We start from the raw sequence: 25,240 nt of genomic DNA on the forward strand, positions 1-25,240 counted from the left end.
TGGGAATATTGATGGAAGTTGTTTCATTCTGCATCAAGTGCAGATTTTTTGTATCCTTCCTGCCTTAAACGTGTGTGTGTGTGTGGGGGGGGGGGGGGGGGGGGCAGGTGAGATGGAAGAGTAGAAGGAAATAGTGAAGTTCAGTTCAGGTAATGAAGCAACAGATATTCTCAGAACTCTTGAAAAATGGATCAGAATTATACCATTCTTTGGACAAATATGGGAAGTATTAGAAGATTATGATTACTTGTAAGAGCAGAGAGTGTCAAATATGTTGCACATAGAAAAGACATAAGGAATTATGAAGAGCTTACAGCACAAATTTAGACTAAAAAATTTGCTTAGATGCTGATTTTAATTAGATTGAAAACTCAGGCATGAAAGTGTTACAATAAAAGTTGGATAAAGGTTCTGTGCAAAGTTTCCTAAATCTCTCCATCTTCAAAAAAAAAAAAAAAAAAAAAAAAAAGAGAGAGAGAGAAAAAGTATTCACGTCAACTTGTGAAATACGCCACCTATCCATTTCCATAATTCTGTCTTCCAATGTCTTACAGCAGTAATTATTCACTGCTTATGTTAGAATCAAATACCTCTATTGTCCACATTCTTCAATAGTACTTCTACTGTTGTACTAGGTATAACATGCAGCAGAAATGCTTACATCAATAAAAAATACCTTCTTTAGTCATTTACTAATATTTGAAGCAATATGTTGATTTACCAATCAAAAAGAAAGGCCTGTCTCACTGCTGCTTGATTTTAACAAATAAAACAGGTGTTCTCAAACAGATAGTCCATTATCTTCATAAATTTAATTTGCTAACAGAACCACAATATTAGTTTAGAAGTCTGATGATAAGTGAAAGGAACTTCTACATTTACATATGTACTCCGCAAATCACTGCATGGTGCATGGCGGGGGTACACTAGACCATTATTAGTCACTTCCCTTCCTGTTCCACTTGCAAACAGAGTGAGGGAAAAACTGCTGTCTGTATGCCTCCATATGAGCCATAATTTCTCTTATCTTCTTGGTCCATATGCAAAACGTATGTTGGTGGCTGTAGGATCGTTCTGCAGTTAGCTTCAAATACCAGCACTCCAAATTTTCTACAAAGTGTTTCTCGAAAAGAACATGACATTCCCTCCATACTTACATATTGATCAAACCTACTGGTAACAAATCTAGCAGCCCACCTTAAATGCTTCAATGTTTCCTTTAATATGACCTGGTGGGGACCCCAAACACTCTAGCAGTACTGAAGAATGAGTTGCACTGGTGTTTTATATGTGGTCTCCTTTACATATGAACCACAAATTCTCCTAGTAAACCAAAGTCAACCATTTGTCTTCCCTACTACAGTCCTCATGTGCTCATTCCATTTCACATCACTTTACAACATTATGCCTAGATAATTCATCAACCTGACTGTGTCAAGCAGCACACTAATAATGATGTATTTGGACACTACAGGATTGTCTTTCCTACTCATCTGCATGAACTAACTATTTTAGAGCTAGCTGCCATTCATCACACCAATTAAAAATCTTATCATCATCTTGTATCCTCCTGCAGTCACTCGATGATGATTCCTTCCCGTACAGCACAGCAGCAACTGAAAACAGCTGCAGATTGCTGCCCATGCTGTCCTTCAGACCATTTATGTACATAGAGAATAATAGCTGTCCTATCACAATTCCTTGGGGCACTCCTAATGATACCTTTGTTTCTGATGAACACCCATTGTCAAGGGCAACTTACTGTGTTCTATTGCTTAAGAAGTATTCAAGCCACTTACCTGTCTGGGAACCTATTCCATGTGCTTGTACCTTCATTAACAGTCTGCAGTGGTGCACATGTCACACACTCTTCAGAAATTTAGGAATATGGAATCTGCCTGTTGTAGTTCATATGATAATGTGTGGGAAAAGGTAATTGTGAATGACACAGCACAAGGTGATGATAAAAAGCACAACTGAATAAAGTTCTTATGAACTGGAAACAGCTTTTGATTGCATTGAAATCAGGGAGAACCTAGCAATGTTAAATTTGAAAGTATCTGAAAAGTTTCATTCTTGACAATTCCCATTCTGTACAATTTCTATCTTTGTATGGTGTAGAAGGAGGTGGACAGGCATTACTAACTCATATCAGCTTAAAAAATTGTAAATTGTCAGCGTGTAACCATATTGTGAATCTGTAATGTGAACGTAAAATGACACATTCTACTTCACTACGGGTAATTGTACAAATGATCCATGAAACATGACACTAATGAACCTAGTTTCAATTATACAGAAACAATAAAAACAAGGCTCCACTATGGTTTTATAATACAAACAATGGTGTGTCACCTAAGAGTAGCATTTTGAAACAGGGACTTCACAGCAGATTAAAACTGTGTTGGACCGGGATTCAAACCTATGACCAGGGCAAGTGCTCTACCAATAGCTCTCCAAGAATGACTCACAGTTCACTGTCACAGCTCTACTTCCGTCAGTACCTTTTCTTCTATCTTCCAAATGTCACAGAAATGACTTAACCGTGACCAAGGGAATGTTTCCAGAAAGAATTTTCAATCTGCAGCAGAATGTGTGATGATTTGAAACTTCTTGGCAGGTTAAAACTACACTCCTGGAAATTGAAATAAGAACACCGTGAATTCATTGTCCCAGGAATGGGAAACTTTATTGACACATTCCTGGGGTCAGATACATCACATGATCACACTGACAGAACCACAGGCACATAGACACAGGCAACAGAGCATGCACAATGTCGGCACTAGTACAGTGTATATCCACCTTTCGCAGCAATGCAGGCTGCTATTCTCCCATGGAGACGATCGTAGAGATGCTGGATGTAGTCCTGTGGAACGGCTTGCCATGCCATTTCCACCTGGCGCCTCAGTTGGACCAGCGTTCGTGCTGGACGTGCAGACCGCGTGAGACGACGCTTCATCCAGTCCCAAACATGCTCAATGGGGGACAGATCCGGAGATCTTGCTGGCCAGGGTAGTTGACTTACACCTTCTAGAGCACGTTGGGTGGCACGGGATACATGCGGACGTGCATTGTCCTGTTGGAACAGCAAGTTCCCTTGCCGGTCTAGGAATGGTAGAACGATGGGTTCGATGACGGTTTGGATGTACCGTGCACTATTCAGTGTCCCCTCGACGATCACCAGTGGTGTACGGCCAGTGTAGGAGATCGCTCCCCACACCATGATGCCGGGTGTTGGCCCTGTGTGCCTCGGTCGTATGCAGTCCTGATTGTGGCGCTCACCTGCACGGCGCCAAACACTCATACGACCATCATTGGCACCAAGGCAGAAGCGACTCTCATCGCTGAAGACGACACGTCTCCATTTGTCCCTCCATTCACGCCTGTCGCGACACCACTGGAGGCGGGCTGCACGATGTTGGGGCGTGAGCGGAAGACGGCCTAATGGTGTGCGCGACCGTAGCCCAGCTTCATGGAGACGGTTGCGAATGGTCCTCGCCGATAACCCAGGAGCAACAGTGTCCCTAATTTGCTGGGAAGTGGCGGTGCGGTCCCCTACGGCACTGCGTAGGATCCTACGGTCTTGGCGTGCATCCGTGCGTCGCTGCGGTCCGGTCCCAGGTCGACGGGCATGTGCACCTTCCGCCGACCACTGGCGACAACATCGATGTACTGTGGAGACCTCACGCCCCACGTGTTGAGCAATTCGGCGGTACGTCCACCCGGCCTCCCGCATGCCCACTACACGCCCTCGCTCAAAGTCCGTCAACTGCACATACGGTTCACGTCCACGCTATCGCGGCATGCTACCAGTGTTAAAGACTGCGATGGAGCTCCGTATGCCACGGCAAACTGGCTGACACTGACGGCGGCGGTGCACAAATGCTGCGCAGCTAGCGCCATTCGACGGCCAATACCGCGGTTCCTGGTGTGTCCGCTGTGCCATGCGTGTGATCATTGCTTGTACAGCCCTCTCGCAGTGTCCGGAGCAAGTATGGTGGGTCTGACACACCGGTGTCAATGTGTTCTTTTTTCCATTTCCAGGAGTGTATTTGCCAGATAGGGTTTGACCCTAGGACTTGGTGAAAATACCGCTGTGACGGTGTGTGGCAAGTAGTGCTTGGATAGCTCAACTGGTAGAACAACTACCCATGAAAGGCAATGTCCCAGGTTCAAGTCTCAATCTAGTAGGCAGTTTTAATCTGACAAGTTTCACATCACAGCACACTCCACAGCAGTTCATTCTGGAACATCCCTTAGGGCATAGCTAAGCCATTTCTCTGCAATATACTTTCTTCCAAGAGTTTTAATAACGTATGGTATGCAAGAGGCTTTGGTGAAGTTTGGAAGGTAGGAGAGACGAGACTGGGGAAACAGAGCTATGAGGGAGGGTAGTTTGCCATGCTTTGTATAGCTCAGTTGGTAGAGCACTTGCCCGACTTTCCCACGAAAGCCAAAGGTCCAAGGTTTGGGCTCGAGTCCAGCACACAGTTTTAAATGTCAGGAAGATTCAAATCTGTGCACATACAGCTGCAGAAAGGAAATTCATTTGGAAATGACAAGTTATTCAGCACACTATCTGGCCCACTGATTTCCTCTCAAACGCCATGAAGTTGACATTTAATGTAAAATATGATTACAAATACCATTTGCAGATTACTCAGGAGTAGTTACTCAGAACTGCAGACTAAATTTCACATCGTGGAACTCTTACTGTATCATCCTACCATGTGTAATTTAAATGGCCTTACTCTGAAGTACTAAATGTGTTTATTATGCTCAAAGCTGTCAGAATGCCAACAAAATTCTTTATTACTGCCGTTTTCTCACTGAGAAGGACAAAACATTGGCAGACCCGGACTGTCACCCATCCAAGCACTAGCCAAGCCTTAAAGTGCCTAACTCTGGTGATCTGACAGGAAACAGGATTAGCACTGCAGCAAGACCATAAGCTCACTGAAGAATATTGCAGAGAAATTGCGTGCCTAATAATCAAGTGATAAAGGATGTTTAAGTGTAAAACAGTAGTTTTGTTATGATCAATATCACAGTTTCATGTGTATCTTAGCATGGATTACATGCAGAGTTCCCAGTCTATCTGTGATTGAGACAATGTACAGCAGTTATGGTGGGAAGGGCAAGAACTTATCCCCAATTTCATTTTGACAGTGACAGGCACAATCAGTGTTCACCCACGCTATCTTCTGATTTCTAAAACACTAATCTTTGTCAATTTCACAGTGTCCATTAGATTTCTACAGGATAATGAGAAGTTGAGAATTTTAAAGAGGAGTCAGACAAGTAGATTCTATGACACCAAAACTGTTCTCAGCAATCTTATAGCAGGTTTCTCTATCCTTAAACTGTTTAAAAAAGAGAGAGAGAATATATATTACCACAGGAACAAATCTGAATCATTTTGACTTTTCTAACAACATTGTACAACTAGCCACTAGTTCCTGCTGGAAATTACACTGTCAGACAAGAGCACAAATGACTTGGGGGAACACACTGGAGTTTATGTTACAATTATGATTCTAATGAAAATGAAATTTAAATACTTTAGTATTAAAGCAGACCACTCAACAAATATCGTAAGTGTTTAGTTGTTGATAGGCACACACATATACTGGTTGTGGTGGGGGTACTGTCAGGTGGGGTGGGTACAGGGAGAGGGAGATGGAGAAAGAGAGGCAGGAGGCTGGGAGAGGGACTGGGTTTCAGTGGCTGGTGGCTCACAGGGAAGTGGCCAGTTTGCAGGCTAGGAATGCAGGAAGGTAAGCTGGCAGCTAAATGGGCTGGCACAATTGTAGCAGACTGTGAGCCACAGCACACGCTGAAGGTGACATGGGGACATAGATTGGAAGGGAGGTGACAGAACATAGCAAGGGGAAATTGTCAGTTGGACGGTGTGGGGACAATAAGTTAATTGAGGTTGAGTCCTGGATGATTACAGGAGTGGAGAATATACTGTAAGGGCAACTCCCATCTTTGTAGTTCAGAAGTTGGTGTGGAGTGAAGGATCCAGTTGGTTCATTGTTGTGCTACCAGGTAGTCAACTTTGTTCTTGATAATAGTTTTGAGGTGGCCATTCATCCTTGTGGATAGCTGGTTGGTACTCATATTTTCGTGTGTGCCTATTGACAACTGAACACTTCTGCTGTTTGGTGAGTGGTGTCCTTTAATCCTACAGTATTTACATTCTACAATAACTTCTCCAGAACTAAAATGAAATTTTATTAGATGGGATTAGTAGCTACATGAATAGAAGGTAGGTGGACTAACAAACTTATTTCAGCTTTCTGTTATTGTTCTGCAGACCTCTGCTCCAAGCTATCACCAAATTGTTTTACGAAGCATGATATGTTTATCATCTGGATATGAAAATGATTGCTGGATTTGTTAAAATAATTTTTATTTCCAGACAGTCACATCCGTGTGTTTAGATTAATGATTTTGACCAGCTCAAATGGTCACCTTCAGATCAATGTGATGCAGAGAAGGACCACACACTCTTTAAGATCTCTGCATGTTGCATATGTTGCAGCAACAATAATAGCATAAACATGCTTCTGACTTCTGTAAATTACTTTACAATTGTTACTAACTCTTATTATGAACAGACTGACATCCTGTGAATCAATGTGAACAATAAAATAGTGTTAATTGTTTTCATTATATGGAAGTTTCATATACGATCATTTTCAGTTCGTATCTGTAAAAAAAAAAAATTTCAACCTAGTTCTACCTGACTGACAACACATCTGTGAATCATATCGCAACTGTTTTTTTGCAGTATCAAAGCAGTGCTTTATGCAATGTATATGAACTAAACAAACTGCTTACACAATACTTCAAAATTACTTCCAGTAGAGTTGTTGCACACTAGAACGTTTACACTGCAGAAAGAGATGTTGTGTGTCATTTTGCTTGAATGTTTTGCATTCTTTGCAAAGTTACAGAATGTGTTTTTCCTGGATATGGTTATCTGTAGATCGGACAAATAATCTGTGAAAGCAACATTTTATTACAGGAAGTATAACTAATAATTACAGTAGATATAGAACAAAAGACTGAAACTTAACATGCAAAGCATAGTACACTGTACAGAGAAACTGGAGGAAAGAATATACACATATAACATTTCATAGAAATGGTAGGACATCAACTGCACTAGAACACTATAACAACAAGGGAGAAATGAATGAAGTTTCACCAAAAGTACTATCACAATGATCAGTGAAGTACTAACAAGATATTAATTTTATGGTGCTGAATTTTGTGTAGTACAAAATAAAAAGAAAATGTCAGTATAAAATGTAAACAGATTGCTAAAAGATTTATGACAATCATTTTTATATTTCAGAATGTTCACTGCTGAAGTAAAACTAGGCAGTATTCAACAGAGCTTTCGTTACTTAATTACTTCAGCAATTGAGAAAACTGTGGAAACTGATGTAGTTATATATATACACATAAAAAAATACCTCTTGAAAGCTGCATTGAATTTTGTAGAGTGAAAAAACCTACAAAAAGTTGCTGCTTCTGATCTAGCATCAACATTAAATGGAGGTAATTCACTACAAGCCTTTTACAGTTACAATATTACGCACTGTAAGCACTTCATGCCCAACAGTAATCAGAAAATACAAGTATTTAACATCTTATTTCTCATTCTAAAATTTTTGGTTTCTCTGTACTCAAATGGGCACTTTTAGTGCAAACAGACCAATCTAGTCCTATTAGCACTTCTGGGCATGACACAGACATTACTACTAGTCAGTAAAAATTCATGATTTGAAGTTGATCATACAGTAATAAATTACTGCATCATGCAGATGGAAGTACAGACAAATACTTATATGTTAATTTGCAGAAATAAAAGAGTAAACACACAATTCCTACACAAGAAGAAAATTAAGAAATAAACCAGAATTGTCATTTTTTGACTCATCTTTTTTTAAACATAAAGTACTCAAATCAACATATCATACATCAATTAACAACACTACACAGTGAAATACAAACAAAACTAAAAAAATGTAACTTAGTTCCACAGCCTGCTACATACTTACTAAGATTCACTTAAAATATATTCATTTAAGATTAGGGAAAACATGGCAAAGCAGAACACTCAATGCATTCTTACAGTACAGAAGATCTGCATAAACATTTACCCACTGTTGAGGTAATGCACTTTCATTTGCCATGTATAATAAGTGGCCAGTCTGTGACTCACCATTTTACATTATACAAAAATAAATTATTTAATTCTTTCGATTAACAAAAGCTGTGTTCTGTAGGATAAGTGATATAAGATGATTTTCTGAAAAGAAAATGAAAATCATTAAATACTGTTTCCAACCCCTCCCCTCAATATTTATCACAAACTGAAATGATGGTATGAGAATACATTTTAGGAGGTAGAACTAATCCACTTAAAAATCAATAAAAACCCCTAACTTTAACACATCTTGAGTAATGAACTTTCACACCTTTCAAATGTGACATGGTTTGCAAAGATCTACTCTTCTTTCCATCAGAAATGAAAGGAACAAAAAACCACAAACAACTTAAGAAATCACAAATACTTATAATGTGCTCAGTCTGTCTAACAGGTACAATTTGCCATGCTGGAACAGGGAAGGCCTAGACAGGAAGTGAACTGGCTGCAACATGAAAGTATGTTCTGCATTTGCGACTTGTTCAGTGAAGGAAAGATCTTTCAGAAAGACTATCATTACTACTGCTTCTTAACAGTAACTCAGTTCCAAATGTGCAGAATTGTGTCAACAAACTTCAATTATATTACTAACTACAAGCAAATCATTTATAAATATTTTGTCATCTTCTGCTACTGTCACACTGCTCTCACATCTCATCAAATGAAAAAACAACATTAAAAATGAAATGAAACTTAACATTTGGTTAATTGACCAGAAGCATATACCAAAAGATTATTTTTTCCCCATGAGGATCAAAAGATTATTTTTTTCCATGAGGATCAAAAGATAATTTTTTTCCATGAGGAGTGATCAAAGGTAAAGCTATCTCTTGAATAATGTAAATTACTTTTCAATGAAACACTACTGTAATCACATGGCAGACACTTTACCCTCTTACTTATTTTGGCAAAATCCTTGCAGTAAAATTTTTAAATTGCATAGTGATTCTACTGCAATTACACACAGTCAACTGCAATATAACAAAAATGTTTTCTCAGATAAGGTGAATTTTGAAGCTACATTTTTACAACTATACTACCTATATATAATTTCAGCATCCAGACCACATTGGCAGCAGAATCAAATTACACTGTTCAACTGCATTTCTAGGAATATGTACTGCCAAAATAATAAAAACCTTTGTTATCATGGTGATTACAAGGCAAAAAATAATCTCTTATAACAGAAAGCAGTGATGAAACAATCAAATGGAGAGTGTCACCAGATTCCATAGTTCCCATTTATAACAGTTAAAATGAAACCTATTCAAAGTGATTCCATTAAATAATGCCCAAAAATGGAAGTGATAAAAAATGTTACAGATAAAATTGCAACTTACAAGTTTAAATTTTGGACATAATCTCCACCAATACATGTTACTTTATCTTTAAGTGATTATACAAGCAGGTATTACCTGAAGAAAACTGAAATAGTTGCTCCTTCCAACTGTCCACTTAAAATTATTTTGACTGGTGAGCCATGGAAAATGATTTCTTTAAAAAATCAAAAGTACACCGCACAAACACAGAGATATAAAAAACTATATTAAAAATTTGTTTAAAGGAGTACACACAATTTCTTGGATGGATGCCATCCTGCAATGGGGCAATTAAGAGAAATAATCAAACTGTAACTATGGCAACTAAGAGAGATAATCAAAATGTGAACTGTGAAGTTTTTAAGAATATTTTTCCCCAAAGTCAAAATCAGTTTCATATACTTCTATTCATCAACACTACTAAATCTATTCTGAATTGACATACCTGGTGGATGTGGACAGACTATAAGTGTAAATGCAAGTACATACATGGCTTTTGAGTCTAACCATCCTGATGAAGCAAAAATGATCTCAGGAAAAGAGTACAAAGTCTACTTAAGTGATATCTGAAAAGAAGGCAAGAGCTTCACGACACCAATGTTTACCCTGAGGCACATTATTCCCATTTGAAACAGAAATTTATGAGGAGAAGACGGCAATCAGATCATGAAATGACACACCGAGAGACTTAGGTGCAAAAATTAATGCACATATGCTACTACATTTTTTATCACAAACTGAAATGAGTGCAAGTAAATGCATGAAATGAGAGAACATTAGCCATTAAAGTAGAAGGTCTGCATCAACAAATTATAACAGGCAGGCCATGAGGGTTCAGAATTAATCAACCAAACCTGGCAGAAGAAGACGATAAGAGAAGCAACTTAGTCCAGTCTTGTAAAACAACATCGTAACTAGGTTGTAAATTATATGATGTTTGTCAATAAAGTTTAGCTTACACCCACTGATAGTTTACAGAGTATGGAATACAGCTACAGTATTACTGTTCTGACACAGATTTGTTTAACAGAACATAAATATGTGGATCTTGTGCTGTAGCGATAAAAAGCAGAACTATGTGGATCTTCCTGCTATATGGATCTTAAACAAAGCACACAACATGTATGCTGCACGATAAACAGCATTAACACGTTACTCTTAGCTTTTCCTTAAAAAAAAAAAAACACCTTTAAACTGCATACAGGGCAAATGCAAGTGAGACTACAATTTTACAATTCAATGAACAGAGCTTATAATTCCAGTAGTAATATATCAATCTTCGTTCGATAATATTCCCAACTATGCACTAAACGTGCTACAAACTGATAACTCAATCTTTTACGTCTTACAAAAGGATGAAAATTATCAATTTTAGACACATTCAAACTTCAGAAGCAGAGGGAAATATTAAAACACATAAAAAGCTTTAGTGAATGTTTGCTATGTGGAAAGTAATAGCTGGCAAGTGAAAATGTACGGATTAGTGAAAATACATCAAACTTCCAAAAGAAGGCCCCTTAAAACAAACACAGACATCAAATTCACAGTTTATTTAATAATGAAAGATATCCAATTAAATCACGGGAAACTAGTGATTTAAGTATGACACCACTAGAAACCCCAAAGAGGTCAGAGGGAAATTTAATGAAATAATGCTTATAGTTTCTTTTTGTGTTTTGGCTTACCAGTGGCACAATTAAAATCTTTCCTCCACTAACATTCAATATTCAATGCATGCATACTTTCATGTAAACAAGGGCCAGACATTATTTTAAGGAAACTGTAGATAACATATTCTTCTATATAAGTTACTTTCTCTCTTCATATTCTTATATTATATAACAATTATAGTAACATTAACAAGGCAATAAGTAAGCATTTCTGTATAATATAAATACTTGTGTAACAGTGTACAACATTATTGTGAGTGATATATACACACATAATATATATTTATATATTTAATTGCTTGTTTTACAAACTAGTCTATAACAATGTTTTGTTCTTAAAGGAGTGGATTTCAATAGCAAGTATGTGATATTTTAATTTTAAGACCTACTTGTCACATAACTGCAAGATGGTAGGTTTGCTGACATTTTAACAACACTTAGCAACATACAAAAATATTCAGATTTTTTTTTCTTTTTTCCTTTTTAACTTCCATAGCTTTGGTATAACACATAAGCAAGGATAAAACTGCGCCATTAACAAAATATGTTTAACAATATTTTGATGATTAAAATTGCACAATTACATACGAAACACATCATTCTAAACCCTTATCATGTCGACAGGGAGAGCCATTTCAGCAGTCTGCATAATTTCTTTTCTGAAGAAAAGAGTGGAATTTATATGAAAATTATGACAAAACCAATAAATTTGTATTTACAATTAACATAGTAGGTGCTTAATAATGGCAAAATGCACAACTTACAAAATCTGTTGTTACATTATATTACAATGGTAAAATAGACAACCCAAAATTGCACTTCATCAACAACACCCGAAAATAATACTAACACAATGCTTTTAAATAACTAGCAGTCACAACCTATATGGTACCTCACTGCAATTAACAGAACAAAAATATTCACAAACATTCTTTTATCAACTGGAATAAAAAAAAATGTATTCAAACAACAAATCACAATATTTCTCACAGGGTTGGAGAAAGCCTGTCACATTAAATTCCTAGCAAATGATCCATGGGACGGTTTTAAAGGCTTCCTTCCATCTTGCATAACTGCTCTATTTCTTCTGGCTCATTTGGCTATAATCTATGTCTAGTTAACTCAATCTACACAGTAAATGCTTACTCCTCACCTTGTTGGAAACACCAAACTTTAACAACACACTTCTCATTTCAGCTAGTGAGACACGTCCTGTACACCATCATGATTTTTTGAAGACTCTTCTTTCTTAGCCTCTTTCTCCGACACAGAAGTCAACAGATCCGACTTTGAACTGCTTGGTATCCCTGTTCCTGATTCAGTATCCTGCTCATTTTCAGTCCCTATATTATTTGCTGTCATTGGTGTTGTTTCACCAGCAGAAAGTGACTGACTTGTGGCATCACCACTACTTTGTTTACTGTCCGAATTACCACGGATACCATCTTCACCATTGGTGCTCGTTTCTGGAGCGTCCGAGTGAACTTTTAATGCAAGCACTAGGTCTTGCAGAATTTCTGTCTCCTTCACTTCTATAAGTTGAAAGCGTTCATTCAATAATGTCAGATGGGCAAATACACAGTTCAGGTGTGCATGTAAATTTAGTAGAACCACTTCCTTGAAGTGACAGTGATATAGATGTGCCAAAACATGGAACAATAACCTCAGGATTTTTCGAACAATAGATTCAAATGAACTGGGAAATTCATTTCCTGTGAACAATATAACCATCATCAATATATATATTTAGAAAGCTTCTGCTATTAACATAACAACAAGATTGCATATCAAATTCTCTACAGTCAAACAGTGATAGAAATAGTTCTATTTACTTAGTGGTGGAAGAGGCAGGTATGAACAGGAAGTCACAAAAGCAATGGCTTTCAATTTAATATCAAAAGAGACACATTAAGTAAGGGTAAAATATTGAGTTTCCTTTCCTCCTGTCTTCTTTTGAAAACCTTGAGAGGATGTCCTACAGAAATTTCCTTAATAACTACTATCTACTTCAACCTTTTTCTCTCTTTTGCCAGGAGAAGATAGCTCTGGTACCAAAAGTAAGTAAGTTAAGTTAAGTTAAGTTAACTAAATAAGTGTGTGTGTGTGTGTGTGTGTGTGTGTGTGTGTGTGTGTGTGTGTGTGAGGAGCCACTTATAATTGTGATATTAATGTTATTTGAATCTTATTCTTTAAATATAACAATGAAAACAATCAATTTCTGACAATATAATGTAATTGGATGGACGCTGCTTGGTGAGTAGACTTTTTATCTATCCAATTACATTATTCTTGAAATAGAAAAACAAAGACAACATACCATATTTTGTAGGAAATATTGTCTCATCACTGATAGTCTTCTGGGTAAATGTCATCACATAATCTATATATTGTGGCGCGGCAACTCGCGCTTTCTTACCCTTATCATCAAACCAAAGATAGGTCCTGAAAACAATCATACGTTACTTTTAACATTAAATTTCCAATGAAATAAAAAAAAAAATAAAAATAAAAAAAAAACTACGGGTGCTTATTTGTACATGTAACAGTGATTTTTTTTCCATTTGCACTTGATTCAGATGTGAAAAGTGCTGTAAAGATTGGGATATTTGCACATCATTGCTTCCACTGTTCGAAACATTTTTTGTAGTCATCTTTAAAAATGGCTGACAGTTCCTTCTTTGTTTTTGTTTTCTTTAGTTCTTCAATGTCAAATCAGTGTCCTTTCATGCCCCTTTTCATGTGTGTAAATAAGAAAAAGTAACACGGAGCCAGCTCAGGTGAGTAAGGTGCGTGAGGCAGCGGAACCATGCCATTTTTAGCCAAAAAGTGTCTAATAGAGATGGCTGTACGTGTGCAGGTGCATTGTCATGGTGGAAGATTCAGTCCTGTGTCTGCCACAAATCAGGCCAAACTGTGCTCCAAGATAACCCACTAACCTCTGACAGTTGATCAGTTGCCTGTCAACAGACTATGAACAAAAGCACTGGAATTGTTTCAATATTTTCGTCAATTAGGGCAGTTGATGGACGTCCAGAACAAGGTTTGTCAACAATAGACACATTGCCTTTTGAAATTGAGCAAACCACTCGTACACTTGAGTTTTTCCCATTGCGTCATTCTGGTAAGCTGTTTTTAACATTAAAACAGTTTCAGCAGCATTTTTACCGAATAAAAAAGAAAATGTCACAGCTACGCATTGTTCACTTAAACTTGCCATCATAAAAAACGAAACAAGAACAGAACAGCACTAACAAAAACTATTACTGCACATGAACAGAACAAGCCAGGTCGACGATGCAGGCGGCACTGAACTGGCAATGAGTTGCAGTGGGGCAAATGTGTTAGTCGTAATGGAGAGTATTTTGAAGGAGATAATGTTATTTTGTAAACTATTGTAAAATATACAGCTTTTAAAAAATAATTCTGGTATTTTGGGTACCCCCTCATATGCTGCCCATTTGCACTCTCACAAACTTGGTTTTATCGTTTGATGAAAGATTACACATTTATCATCAGAAATTAAACCAAAATCAATGGAGAGCTATATTAAAATGATAGTTAGATGGTAAATGTGCTCATTAGAGCATGTTACTGTAACAATAAATCAACATAAATGCCAAGACCATGAACGTAAGAACAAGAGACCAAGAGGAGCAGACAAACACACAGAGAATGGTAACAAGCTGAACTTTCAGGTGAAGCCTATGTTTGGAAGGGAGAAAGCCTGGGTTTAACTTCAACTGACGAGATTTTTAGAAATGGAGCTGATAATTTGAAAGGGGAAGGGAATTGACCATATCCTACCAAAGGAGTCATCCCAGCATTTGACTTAAGTGGGTAGGGATTTGAAAATCACTGCAGACAACACAGTGAGTTAATGACTGCCACGCTCTGACGTACATGTATTAACCCATTAGCGCCGTGCGTTGCCATATGGCAATGTTTGTAACACTTTTTTAAAATCGTTGATTCCACGACATCAATGAAGCGAAAGTGTTGGCAGCACTGGATTCCGTTCTGCAAGACTGTAAAGATCACTACAATGCAACAGTTTTAACAATACATTTAAATTCTGCAGCGTAAGCAGTATTGGAAGTCATCGTTTGCTGAATGACGAAGAAAAATGGAGTATAAGTTCGAGTAAGTATGTTTTACACAGTAACTTATGATATATAATTTGATTTTTTAGTATGGTTGTGCTTTAAATAGGCAAATATATATTCTTTGGATGTTACTGCTTGCTGTGAAATAAATTACATTCATTTAGGCCGTTCGAATGTCGGTGTTGCCATATGGCAATGCTAGGCACTTGTACTCAGTAAAAAGATGAATTTTCTCTTTTTTGTTTTGGAAGAGGTTTCTCACTTGCTGAGGCGCTGGAGATTCTTTATAATGACGATATTGAAGGTGATGTGTTTGTTGAGCCCCCAGATCCGAATGTATACACAGATGAAGCTTCGGGAAATTAACATGCTGGCAGGTAAGTATGCCTATCATTGGTTTGTAATTGTTTGTATACTGATGCCGACTTTATTATGATTTGCTATTTCATTTCTTATTTTTACAGATTATTAGACAGCCGGTCCTCTCGTCAACTACGAGCTAATGCTGAAATAAGGATGCCAAATAATGAAAGGATCGGTGTTGATTATGAGCACTGTAATCCGCCGGCACCATCAATGCGTACTGCACATGATCCAATTGTACCTGAAACACCTACACAACATCCAAATATATCAGAATCATCTGTATCTGAGGTAAGAAACCAAACTATTTCAAGAGAGAAGTAGCAACATCGTACTTGCAAGGACACCAAGCTTTACCAAAAGGAGCCGGCAGACCATCTGCATCAAGGGCACGTTCCGACAACCGCATTATAAGATTCAGTTAGGTTTGATAAGACTGACCACCTCGTCCAGCACACAGAAGGAAAGAAGAAGAAAAGGTGTGCACACAAGGACTGTAAATCTATTGTGAGAACAATGTGTTCAAAGTGTAATGTGGGATTGTGTATTGACTGTTTTATTCCATTTCATGTAAAATAATGCTGAGTTCAAGGTTTGATTTTTGATTATTAATTGTACTGTGTCATAAAATATCAATTGTATGATGAAGACTGAATAATAAATTTGCACAAAACTTGTATATGTAATAAGAAATTTCAATAACCTACTTATTTTAGTTGCAGTTGTAATCCATATAAATTTAAGTAGTGAAAGCGCCTAGCGTTGCCATATGGCAACATCAAATATCTCGCTAATGGTGGTAATGACTTTCGTCAAAACAACTCTGTTGTGTAATTTATGCCTTTTACATTCATAATAACGCAATTTTTTTAAAAAATCACAAAAAATTAATTCCGGCGCTGATGGGTTAAGAAGGACACAAAGAGTGGCTGCTAAGAGACGATATTGACTGATGACCTGATATCCTTGTTAAAACATAGTTACCATGCATAACAGTTGTGTTGATCCCAGGCTGTGAGTGTCAGAAGCATTCATATGTGGGCTGAGCCTGCTGTGAGCACAGTTCTGTCAAAATATTGTACTATTCTCATGTCTTGCCTTGGGTGTTTGGAGACCATTACATCAAGGGAAGGGTTAACTGAGGCCATACTGCGCATGCAAGTTCTGGGGACATTGTTAATCTTGCCCCGGTTAAAGTTTACTGGCTGACATAGCTTGCAAGACTCAGGCAATGGTTTCACAGTGTGAGGTATGCCCATTTACTTCTGAGCCCAAACCTTGCCACACAAAGTTTGGTTAAGTAGACAATATGGATCTTCAGGGGAGGTTCTTGTTGAGGCTGATAAAAAATGGAATCTTTATATGTTTTACATAATTTCATTTATGGCGTATATGGATTGCGACTGCAAATGGATTTTTTGACTGTGAAAGTACTTTAGAACTTATAGCATGATGAATGGAACTGTGCACCGACCGGAATATAGGCAGCTGCAGGTGCTCGATAAATTAGTTCAAGAAACGTTTTGACCAGTGCATGAATTCTTGTCCAATGACGATTTGCTTAAAACATATGCTGATACCACATGCAATATGATGAGAGCTTTGATGCATGCATTTTGAAATTTGTACCAATCCCTCTTCACTGTGGGGTAAAAACTGTTGAAACAGAAGCATATATAGTTGCAGGTACATTCAATGAAGGTTACTTGTTCATATATTCTTAAGACCACGAACGCATCAGGAATTGTCATAGGGATGAACAGTAAAAACTTCATGGTGTTATCTAACATGAAACACACGGCTACTGCAGAGCATGGAATGTCTCAGTCTGTTAAAAGAACCTGGACTGGTAAAGTACAGTACCAAATTCTGAACCGTAGCATGTTTGAAGAAGAGGAAGGATGCTGCTATGGTCCTGGAATTGCAGATTAACCTTAAGTTATGAAACAAAGCTTCTTTTGTTACTGCAAACTTTAAAAGCATTTTTCTCCCAACATTTTTCAGTGCATGAAGTGGTCTAGAGCCTTAACAGATTAACCAATTAATTTATATCTAAAAACAAAGATGATGTAACTTACCAAACAAAAGCGCTGGCATGTTGATAGACACACAAACATACACACACAATTCAAGCTTTCGCAACCAACGGTTGCTTCATCAGGAAAGAGGGAAGGAGAGGGAAAGATGAAAGGATGTGGGTTTTAAGGGAGAGGGTAAGGAGTCATTCCAATCCCGGGAGCGGAAAGACTCACCTTAGGGGGAAAAAAGGACAGGTATTCACACACACACACACACACACACACACACACACACACATCCATCCGCACATACACATACACAAGCAGACATTTGTAAAGGCAAAGAGTTTGGGCAGAGATGTCAGTCGAGGCGGAAGTACAGAGGCAAAGATATTGTTGAATGACAGGTGAGGTATGAGTGGCGGCAACTTGAAATTAGCGGAGGTTGAGGCCTGGTGGGTAATGGGAAGAGAGGATATACTGAAGGGCAAGTTCCATCTCCGGAGTACTGACAGGTTGGTGTTAGTGGGAAGTATCCAGATAACCGGGATGGTGTAACACTGTGCCAAGATGTGCTGGCCGTGCACCAAGGCATGTTCAGCCACAGGGTGATCCTCATTACCAACAAACACTGTCTGCCTGTGTCCATTCACGCGAATGGACAGTTTGTTGCTGGTCATTCCCACATAGAAAACTTCACAGTGTAGGCAGGTCAGTTGGTAAATCACGTGGGTGCTTTCACACGTGGCTCTGCCTTTGATCGTGTACACCTTCCGGGTTACAGGACTGGAGTAGGTGGTGGTGGGAGTGTGCATGGGACAGGTTTTACACAGGTAGCAGTTACAAGGGTAGGAGCCACAGGGTAGGGAAGGTGGTTTGGGGATTTCATAGGGATGAACTAAGAGGTTACGAAGGTTAGGTGGATGGCAGAAAGACACTCTTGGTGGAGTGGAGAGGATTTCATGAAGGATGGATCTCATTTCAGGGCAGGATTTGAGGAAGTCGTATCCCTGCTGGAGAGCCACATTCAGAGTCTGATCCAGTCCCGGAAAGTATCCTGTCACAAGTGGGGCACTTTTGGGGTTGTTCTGTGGGATGTTCTGGGTTTGAGGGGATGAGGAAGTGGCTCTGGTAATTTGCTTCTGTACCAGGTCGGGAGGGTAGTTGCGGGATGCGAAAGCTGTTTTCAGGTTGTTGGTGTAATGGTTCAGGGATTCCGGGCTGGAGCAGATTCGTTTGCCACGAAGACCTAGGCTGTAGGGAAGGGACCGTCTGATGTGGAATGGGTAGCAGCTGTCATAATGGAGGTACTGTTGCTTGTTGGTGGGTTTGATGTGGACGGATGTGTGAAGCTGGCCATTGGAAAGATGGAGGTCAAAGTCAAGGAAAGTGGCATGGGATTTGGAGTAGGACCAGGTGAATCTCATGGAACCAAAGGAGTTGAGATTGGAGAGGAAATTCTGGAGTTGTTCTTCACTGTGAGTCCAGATCATAAAGATGTCATCAATAAATCTGTACCAAACTTTGGGTCGGCAGGCCTGGGTAACCAAGAAGGCTTCCTCTAAGCGACCCATGAATAGGTTGGCGTAAGAGGGGGCCATCCTGGTACCCATGGCTGTTCCCTTTAATTGTTGGTATGTCTGGCCTTCAAAAGTGAAGAAGCTGTGGGTCAGGGTGAAGCTGGCTAAGGTAATGAGGACAGAGGTTTTAGGTAGGGTGGCAGGTGATCGGCATAAAAGGAAGTGCTCCATCGCAGCGAGGCCCTGGACGAGCGGAATATTTGTGTATATGGAAGTGGCACCAATGCCTACAAGGATGGTTTCCGGGGGTAACAGATTGGGTAAGGATTCCAGGCATTCGAGAAAGTGGTTGGTGTCTTTGATGAAGGATGGGAGACTGCATGTAATGGGCTGAAGGTGTTGATCTACGTAGGCAGAGATATGTTCTGTGGGGGCTTGGTAACCAGCTACAATGGGACGGCCAGCTACAATGGGGCGGCTGGGATGATTGGGTTTGTGAATTTTAGGAAGTCGGTAGAAGGTAGGGGTGCGGGGTGTCGGTTGGGTCAGGAGGTTGATGGATTCAGGTGAAAGGTTTTGTAGGGGGCCTAAGGTTCTGAAGATTCCTTGAAGCTCCGCCTGGACATCAGGAATGGGATTACCTTGGCAAACTTTGTATGTAGTGTTGTCTGAAAGCTGACGCAGTCCCTCAGCCACATACTCCCGATGATCAAGTACCATGGTCATGGAACCCTTGTCCGCCGGAAGAATGACAATGAATCAGTCAGCCTTCTGATCACGGATAGCCTGGGCTTCAGCAGTCGTGATGTTGGGAGTCGGATTAAGGTCTTTTAAGAAGGATTGAGAGGCAAGGCTGGAAGTGAGAAATTCCTGGAAGGTTTGGAGAGGGTGATTTTGGGGAAGAGGAGGTGGGTCCCGCTGTGACGGAGGACGGAACTGTCCCAGGCAGGGTTCAATTTGGATAGTTTCTTGGGGAGTTGTATCATTAGGAGTAGGATTAGGATCATTTTTCTTCATGGCAAAGTGATATTTCCAGCAGAGAGTATGAGTGTATGACAGTAAATCTTTGACGAGGGCTGTTTGTTTGAATCTGGGAGTAGGGCTGAAGGTGAGGCCTTTGGATAGGACAGAGGTTTCGGATTGGGAGAGAGGTTTGGAGGAAAGATTAACTACTGAATTAGGGTGTTGTGGTTCCAGATTGAGTGCCCCACTTGTGACAGGATACTTTCTGGGACTCGATCAGACTCTGAATGTGGCTTTCCAGCAGGGATATGACTCCTCAAATCCTGCCCTGAAATGAGATCCTCCACACTCCACCAAGAGTGTCTTTCCGGCGTCCATCTAACCTTCGTAACCTCTTGGTTCGTCCCTATGAAATCCCCAAATCACCTTCCCTACCCTCTGGCTCCTACCCTTGTAACCGCCCCCGGTGTAAAACCTGTCCCATGCACCCTCCCACCACAACCTACTCCAGTCCTGTAACCCGGAAGGTGTACACGATCAAAGGCAGAGCCACATGTGAAAGCACCCACGTGATTTACCAACTGACCTGCCTACACTGTGAAGCTTTCTATGTGGGAATGACCAACAACAAACTGTCCATTCGCATGAATGGACACAGCAGACAGTGTTTGTTGGTAATGAGGATCACCCTGTGGCTGAACATGCCTTGGTGCACGGCCAGCACATCTTGGCACAGTGTTACACCATCCGGGTTATCTGGATACTTCCCACTAACACCAACCTGTCAGTACTCCAGAGATGGAACTTGCCCTTCAGTATATCCTCTCTTCCCATTACCCACCAGGCCTCAACCTCCGCTAATTTCAAGTTGCCGCCACTCATACCTCACCCGTCATTCAACAACATCTTTGCATCTGTACTTCCGCCTCGACTGACATCTCTGCCCAAACTCTTTGCCTTTACAAATGTGTGTGTGTGTGTGTGTGTGTGTGTGGGCGCGCGCTTAAGGTGAGTCTTTCCGCTCTCGGGACTGGAATGACTCCTTACCCTCTCCCTTAAAACCCACATCCTTTCATCTTTCCCTCTCCTTCCCTCTTTCCCGATGAAGCAACCATTGGTTGCGAAAGCTTGAATTGTGTGTGTATGTTTGTGTGTCTATCAACATGCCAGCGCTTTCGTTTGGTAAGTTACATCATCTTTGTTTTTAGATATATTTTTCCCACGTGGAATGTTTCCCTCTTTTATAACCAATTAATTTGATTTTTTGAAGTGAAAGATAATTAAATTTAGGGGCCTTAGCAAGAGCTATCTTTGTAGATGAATTTTAAATACCTTTTCAAACATTTGAGGTTAGAAAAGCATCCCGAGAAATGGACATATTTGCAAATAGCTGCCATTTTTACCTTTTTGAGGTGCTGGCTCCCAAATTCATTCCAGTTTAAGAGTTTCCTATTTTTATGAGTTTAAGAAATAGCCACAAGTCTGTACAATGCTTTGTGCAAATCAGGACATGCTGTGAGGTGCTTACTTTGATACAGGCTGCTGCTGATGTCATATTTAATTTGTTATGAGATACAAACATTTTTCATACACAAATGTACCTTTAATAAAGTGGAAAAACTTTCGTTTTAATTAAAACAACCTTTGTAAGAAAAAATTCTAAACTTTGATTTTTCATGCCTTTCGACCAGAAACTCCCCGTAAGAGTCCAATCAATTCCAATTCTTTTCATTTTGCAAAAAAATAAGTTCCAGAGCTCTCAAGATAGATACTGGAGTTGTATAAGATCAAATGGGATATAGTCATATGTTTTACTACAGGGAGGAAATTATGGTTTAAGCTTTGTGGTAAATAAGAAATGTGACTCAATGGTCCAGTGACAAAGTGATAGAATATGTATCCAAAGGCCTCTGGCTCAACCTTCAGTCAGACTTATGAACTTCATCTGTCATGTATCACTTTTTCCACCTCTGGCAATGCTTATTAATGTGAAAAATGTCAAGTTGCATCATCTTTTGGAATCCACCTTAAATTATGAGTCCCCAATAACTGGCTGTGTTCAAACGTCAGAGTAATGCAACGGCATACCACCTCGAATAGGACCATGTCTAGTAACATATTTTGGTATCTGAACCAATCTCCTGCCTGATGATTTACCTGTTTCTAGTAAAGAAGAAAATTAAAGAGAACATTTCAGATGTTGAGATACTCTCAGAGAAAATACCTCGAATTCTTTTAAAAACAAAGTTTAGATTAGATTACAAGCATTTACATTCCAACAGATCCACAGTGAACAGATCCTCCAAGATACAGAAAGCACGAACACACAATAAATATTTACATAGAAACAAAGTATAAAATGTTTCTTCCTCAGATGTCATGTGGAATGGTCCTCATGGATGTGGAATAAGTAAGAAAATCTCAAAAATATTTTCATTTAAAACATAATAAAAGAACTCGTCACAAAAAATGTAAATGTTGAATACACCGAGCTGCATATATAATTCCTAGGCTATTGTAACATGCACTGTAGATAATACTTGCACTATCTGATATTATCAGTAATGTATATCAATCTGTCAGTTCTGCTACAAAATTAGTCAATGGAGCAAAAGTAGTTTTAATCCTCTGAACTCCTCATAAACTGAACTTTATGAGTGGTTAAACTTTTTACAGCCACTGGGAAGTTGTTGAAAATGAGCAAATATGTCATATTAATAATGTATTTGATTTAAGTTGCTTTTTGTTGGTAGTTTATTTTATTGGACAAGTTTTGGGCGTTCGCCTTACCATTGGCAGAATTTTTATTACAGAAGACAAATATGTCTTACAGTGTGTTATTCATACTACAGTAAACTCTCGATTATCGACAACCTATTCCTCCCCCTTTTTTTGATGCTGAAAGTTTTTCTCCATCCAGGAGTGGTCACGGGTGAACAAATATCTCATGCTACAACACCACTGTCTTAAACAATATTTGGTACGAACATTGCAAGGCTGGACTGTAAGTGTTGCAGAAGACAGTCATTGGTTTCTGTTAGTGCTGAAAAATGTTTGAAAAGTGAAAACACATTTTGTTAAGAAAAATGTTTGAAAAATGAAAACATATTTTGTTGACGATACAGCAGAAACTGGAAATCATACAAGAACTCAAAGAAGATGGTACTGGTATGTGAATCTGGCATTGATTTACAATGTAGTTGAAACTACGATCTGTGACATTCAGTAAAACGAAGACAAAATAATTCAACCTGCTAGTTCTGACTCTTCTAAAGGTATGTCAAAGCAAAATGCTATGAAAATGTCTACATAAACAGAACTGGATAAAGCCATGTTTGAATAGCTTCAACAGAAAAGAGCAAATGGCACACAAGCATCTGGCCCAATATGTGCCCAACAGGCCCAATTTTTCTTCATACCTTGGGGACTGAAGTCTTGGTTAACAAGATTTAAACAGCACCATGGCACCCGGAAGGGAGCTCTCCAGGAAAAACGTTAAGTGGGGATAAAACACAGTCAAAATTGGTTTGTTTTGGAAGTGTCTATCAACAAAGATGCTAGTTTTCAAAAATGGTGCATAGTGCACCTGGTTATAAACCAAGCAAGGAAAGAATAACTGTGTTGTGTTGTGCTAACTGTGTGGGGTCACAAAGTTAAGCATGGCATAGCAAATAAAACTAAAACACCATGTTGTTTCAAAGGAAAAGATGTGTGCAATTTACCTGTTCATTCTTTTTACCAGAAAGGTGCCTGGATGGACCACACAATATTTCAAAACATGGTTCCATAATTGCTTTGTGTCATAGGAGCAAGAACAGTTAATGTTGAAGGGTCTGTCTGCCAGGGCTGTATTGTTACTGGAAATGCACCATCACACCCAAATGAAAATGTTCTGAAATTAGATGACAGGATGACACTTCTGACAGCCTTAATACAGCTAATGGATCAGGGTGCTGTTGCTGCCATAAAGAAAATTTATAGAGGAAGTCGGGTACAAACGCTTATTGATAACAGCAGCAATCTTCAAACATTTTGGACACACCAGGGGATAGAAGCAAATTATGAAGTATTGAAGGCATCATGAAAACAAACAATGTATAAAAACATGAATGCTAAAATGCGTAATTCTCTTACGAGCTATGAGCTCATGTTCATGTTCACGTTCATGTTCACTACTGTCAAACATATATCTTTCACTGAAGAAGTGCTCACAGCTTTTAAGACATGAACTTTAGAGCCCTTGTTCGCCAGATTTTTTTTTTTGCTTTGAATGTTCTGTTCCTGTCATGTCCCCAACTACTGCAATTTCTCCTGGGGCACCCTCTGTATACAATCAGCATAAGAATTTTTAAAAGGCTATTTACATTACATTAATACTTGTTACACAGATCATGAATATGACATTTCATAATGATGTGGAATGTGTCAGTTTAACATAAGTTTTGATTGTTGTTGTTGTTGTTGTTGTTGTTGTCGTCGTCTTCAGTTCTGAGACTGGTTTGATGCAGCTCTCCATGCTACTCTATTCTGTGCAAACTTCTTCATCTCCCAGTACCTACTGCAACCTACATCCTTCTGAATCTGTTTAGCGTATCCATCTCTTAGTCCCCCTCTACGATTTTTACCCTCCACGCTGCCCTCCAATACTAAATTGATGATCCCTTGATGCCTCAGAGTACGTCCTACCAACCGATCTCTTCTTCTAGTCAAGTTGTGCCAAAAACTACTCTTCTCCCGAATTCTATTCAATACCTCCTCATTAGTTATGTGATCTACCCATCTAATCTTCAGCATTCTCTCTGTAGCACCACATTTCGAAAGCTTCTATTCTCTTCTTGTTCAAACTATTTATCATCCACGTTTCACTTCCATACATGGCTACACTCCATATAAATACTTTCTCAAACGCTTTCCTTGCCAATGCCAGTCTACATTGTATACCCTCTCTACTTCGACCATCATCAGTTATTTTGCTCCCCAAATAGCAAAACTCCTTTACTACTTTAAGTGTCTCATTTCCTAATCCAATTCCCGCAGCATCACCCGATTTAATTCGA

General features: G+C 39.1%; 1 protein-coding gene across 3 annotated transcripts in view; it reads right to left on the reverse strand.

The window, feature by feature from the left end:
- Positions 1 to 7,007: 7,007 nt before the first annotated feature.
- The window catches only part of LOC124605085 (MOB kinase activator-like 2), a 380,913-nt gene continuing 362,680 nt past the window's right edge, over positions 7,008 to 25,240 (reverse strand). For all 3 annotated transcript variants that reach the window (XM_047136535.1, XM_047136534.1, XM_047136533.1), the window contains exons 4-5: positions 13,534 to 13,658; positions 7,008 to 12,928 (exon numbers count right to left, since the gene is read on the reverse strand). In XM_047136535.1, coding sequence (XP_046992491.1) covers positions 12,414 to 12,928; positions 13,534 to 13,658 — 640 coding nt within the window. In that variant the 3' untranslated portion in view covers positions 7,008 to 12,413. The remainder of the gene's footprint in view (positions 12,929 to 13,533; positions 13,659 to 25,240) is intronic.

This window comes from Schistocerca americana, chromosome 3, assembly GCF_021461395.2.
Source record: "Schistocerca americana isolate TAMUIC-IGC-003095 chromosome 3, iqSchAmer2.1, whole genome shotgun sequence".
Classification (NCBI taxonomy): Eukaryota; Metazoa; Arthropoda; class Insecta; order Orthoptera; family Acrididae; genus Schistocerca; species Schistocerca americana.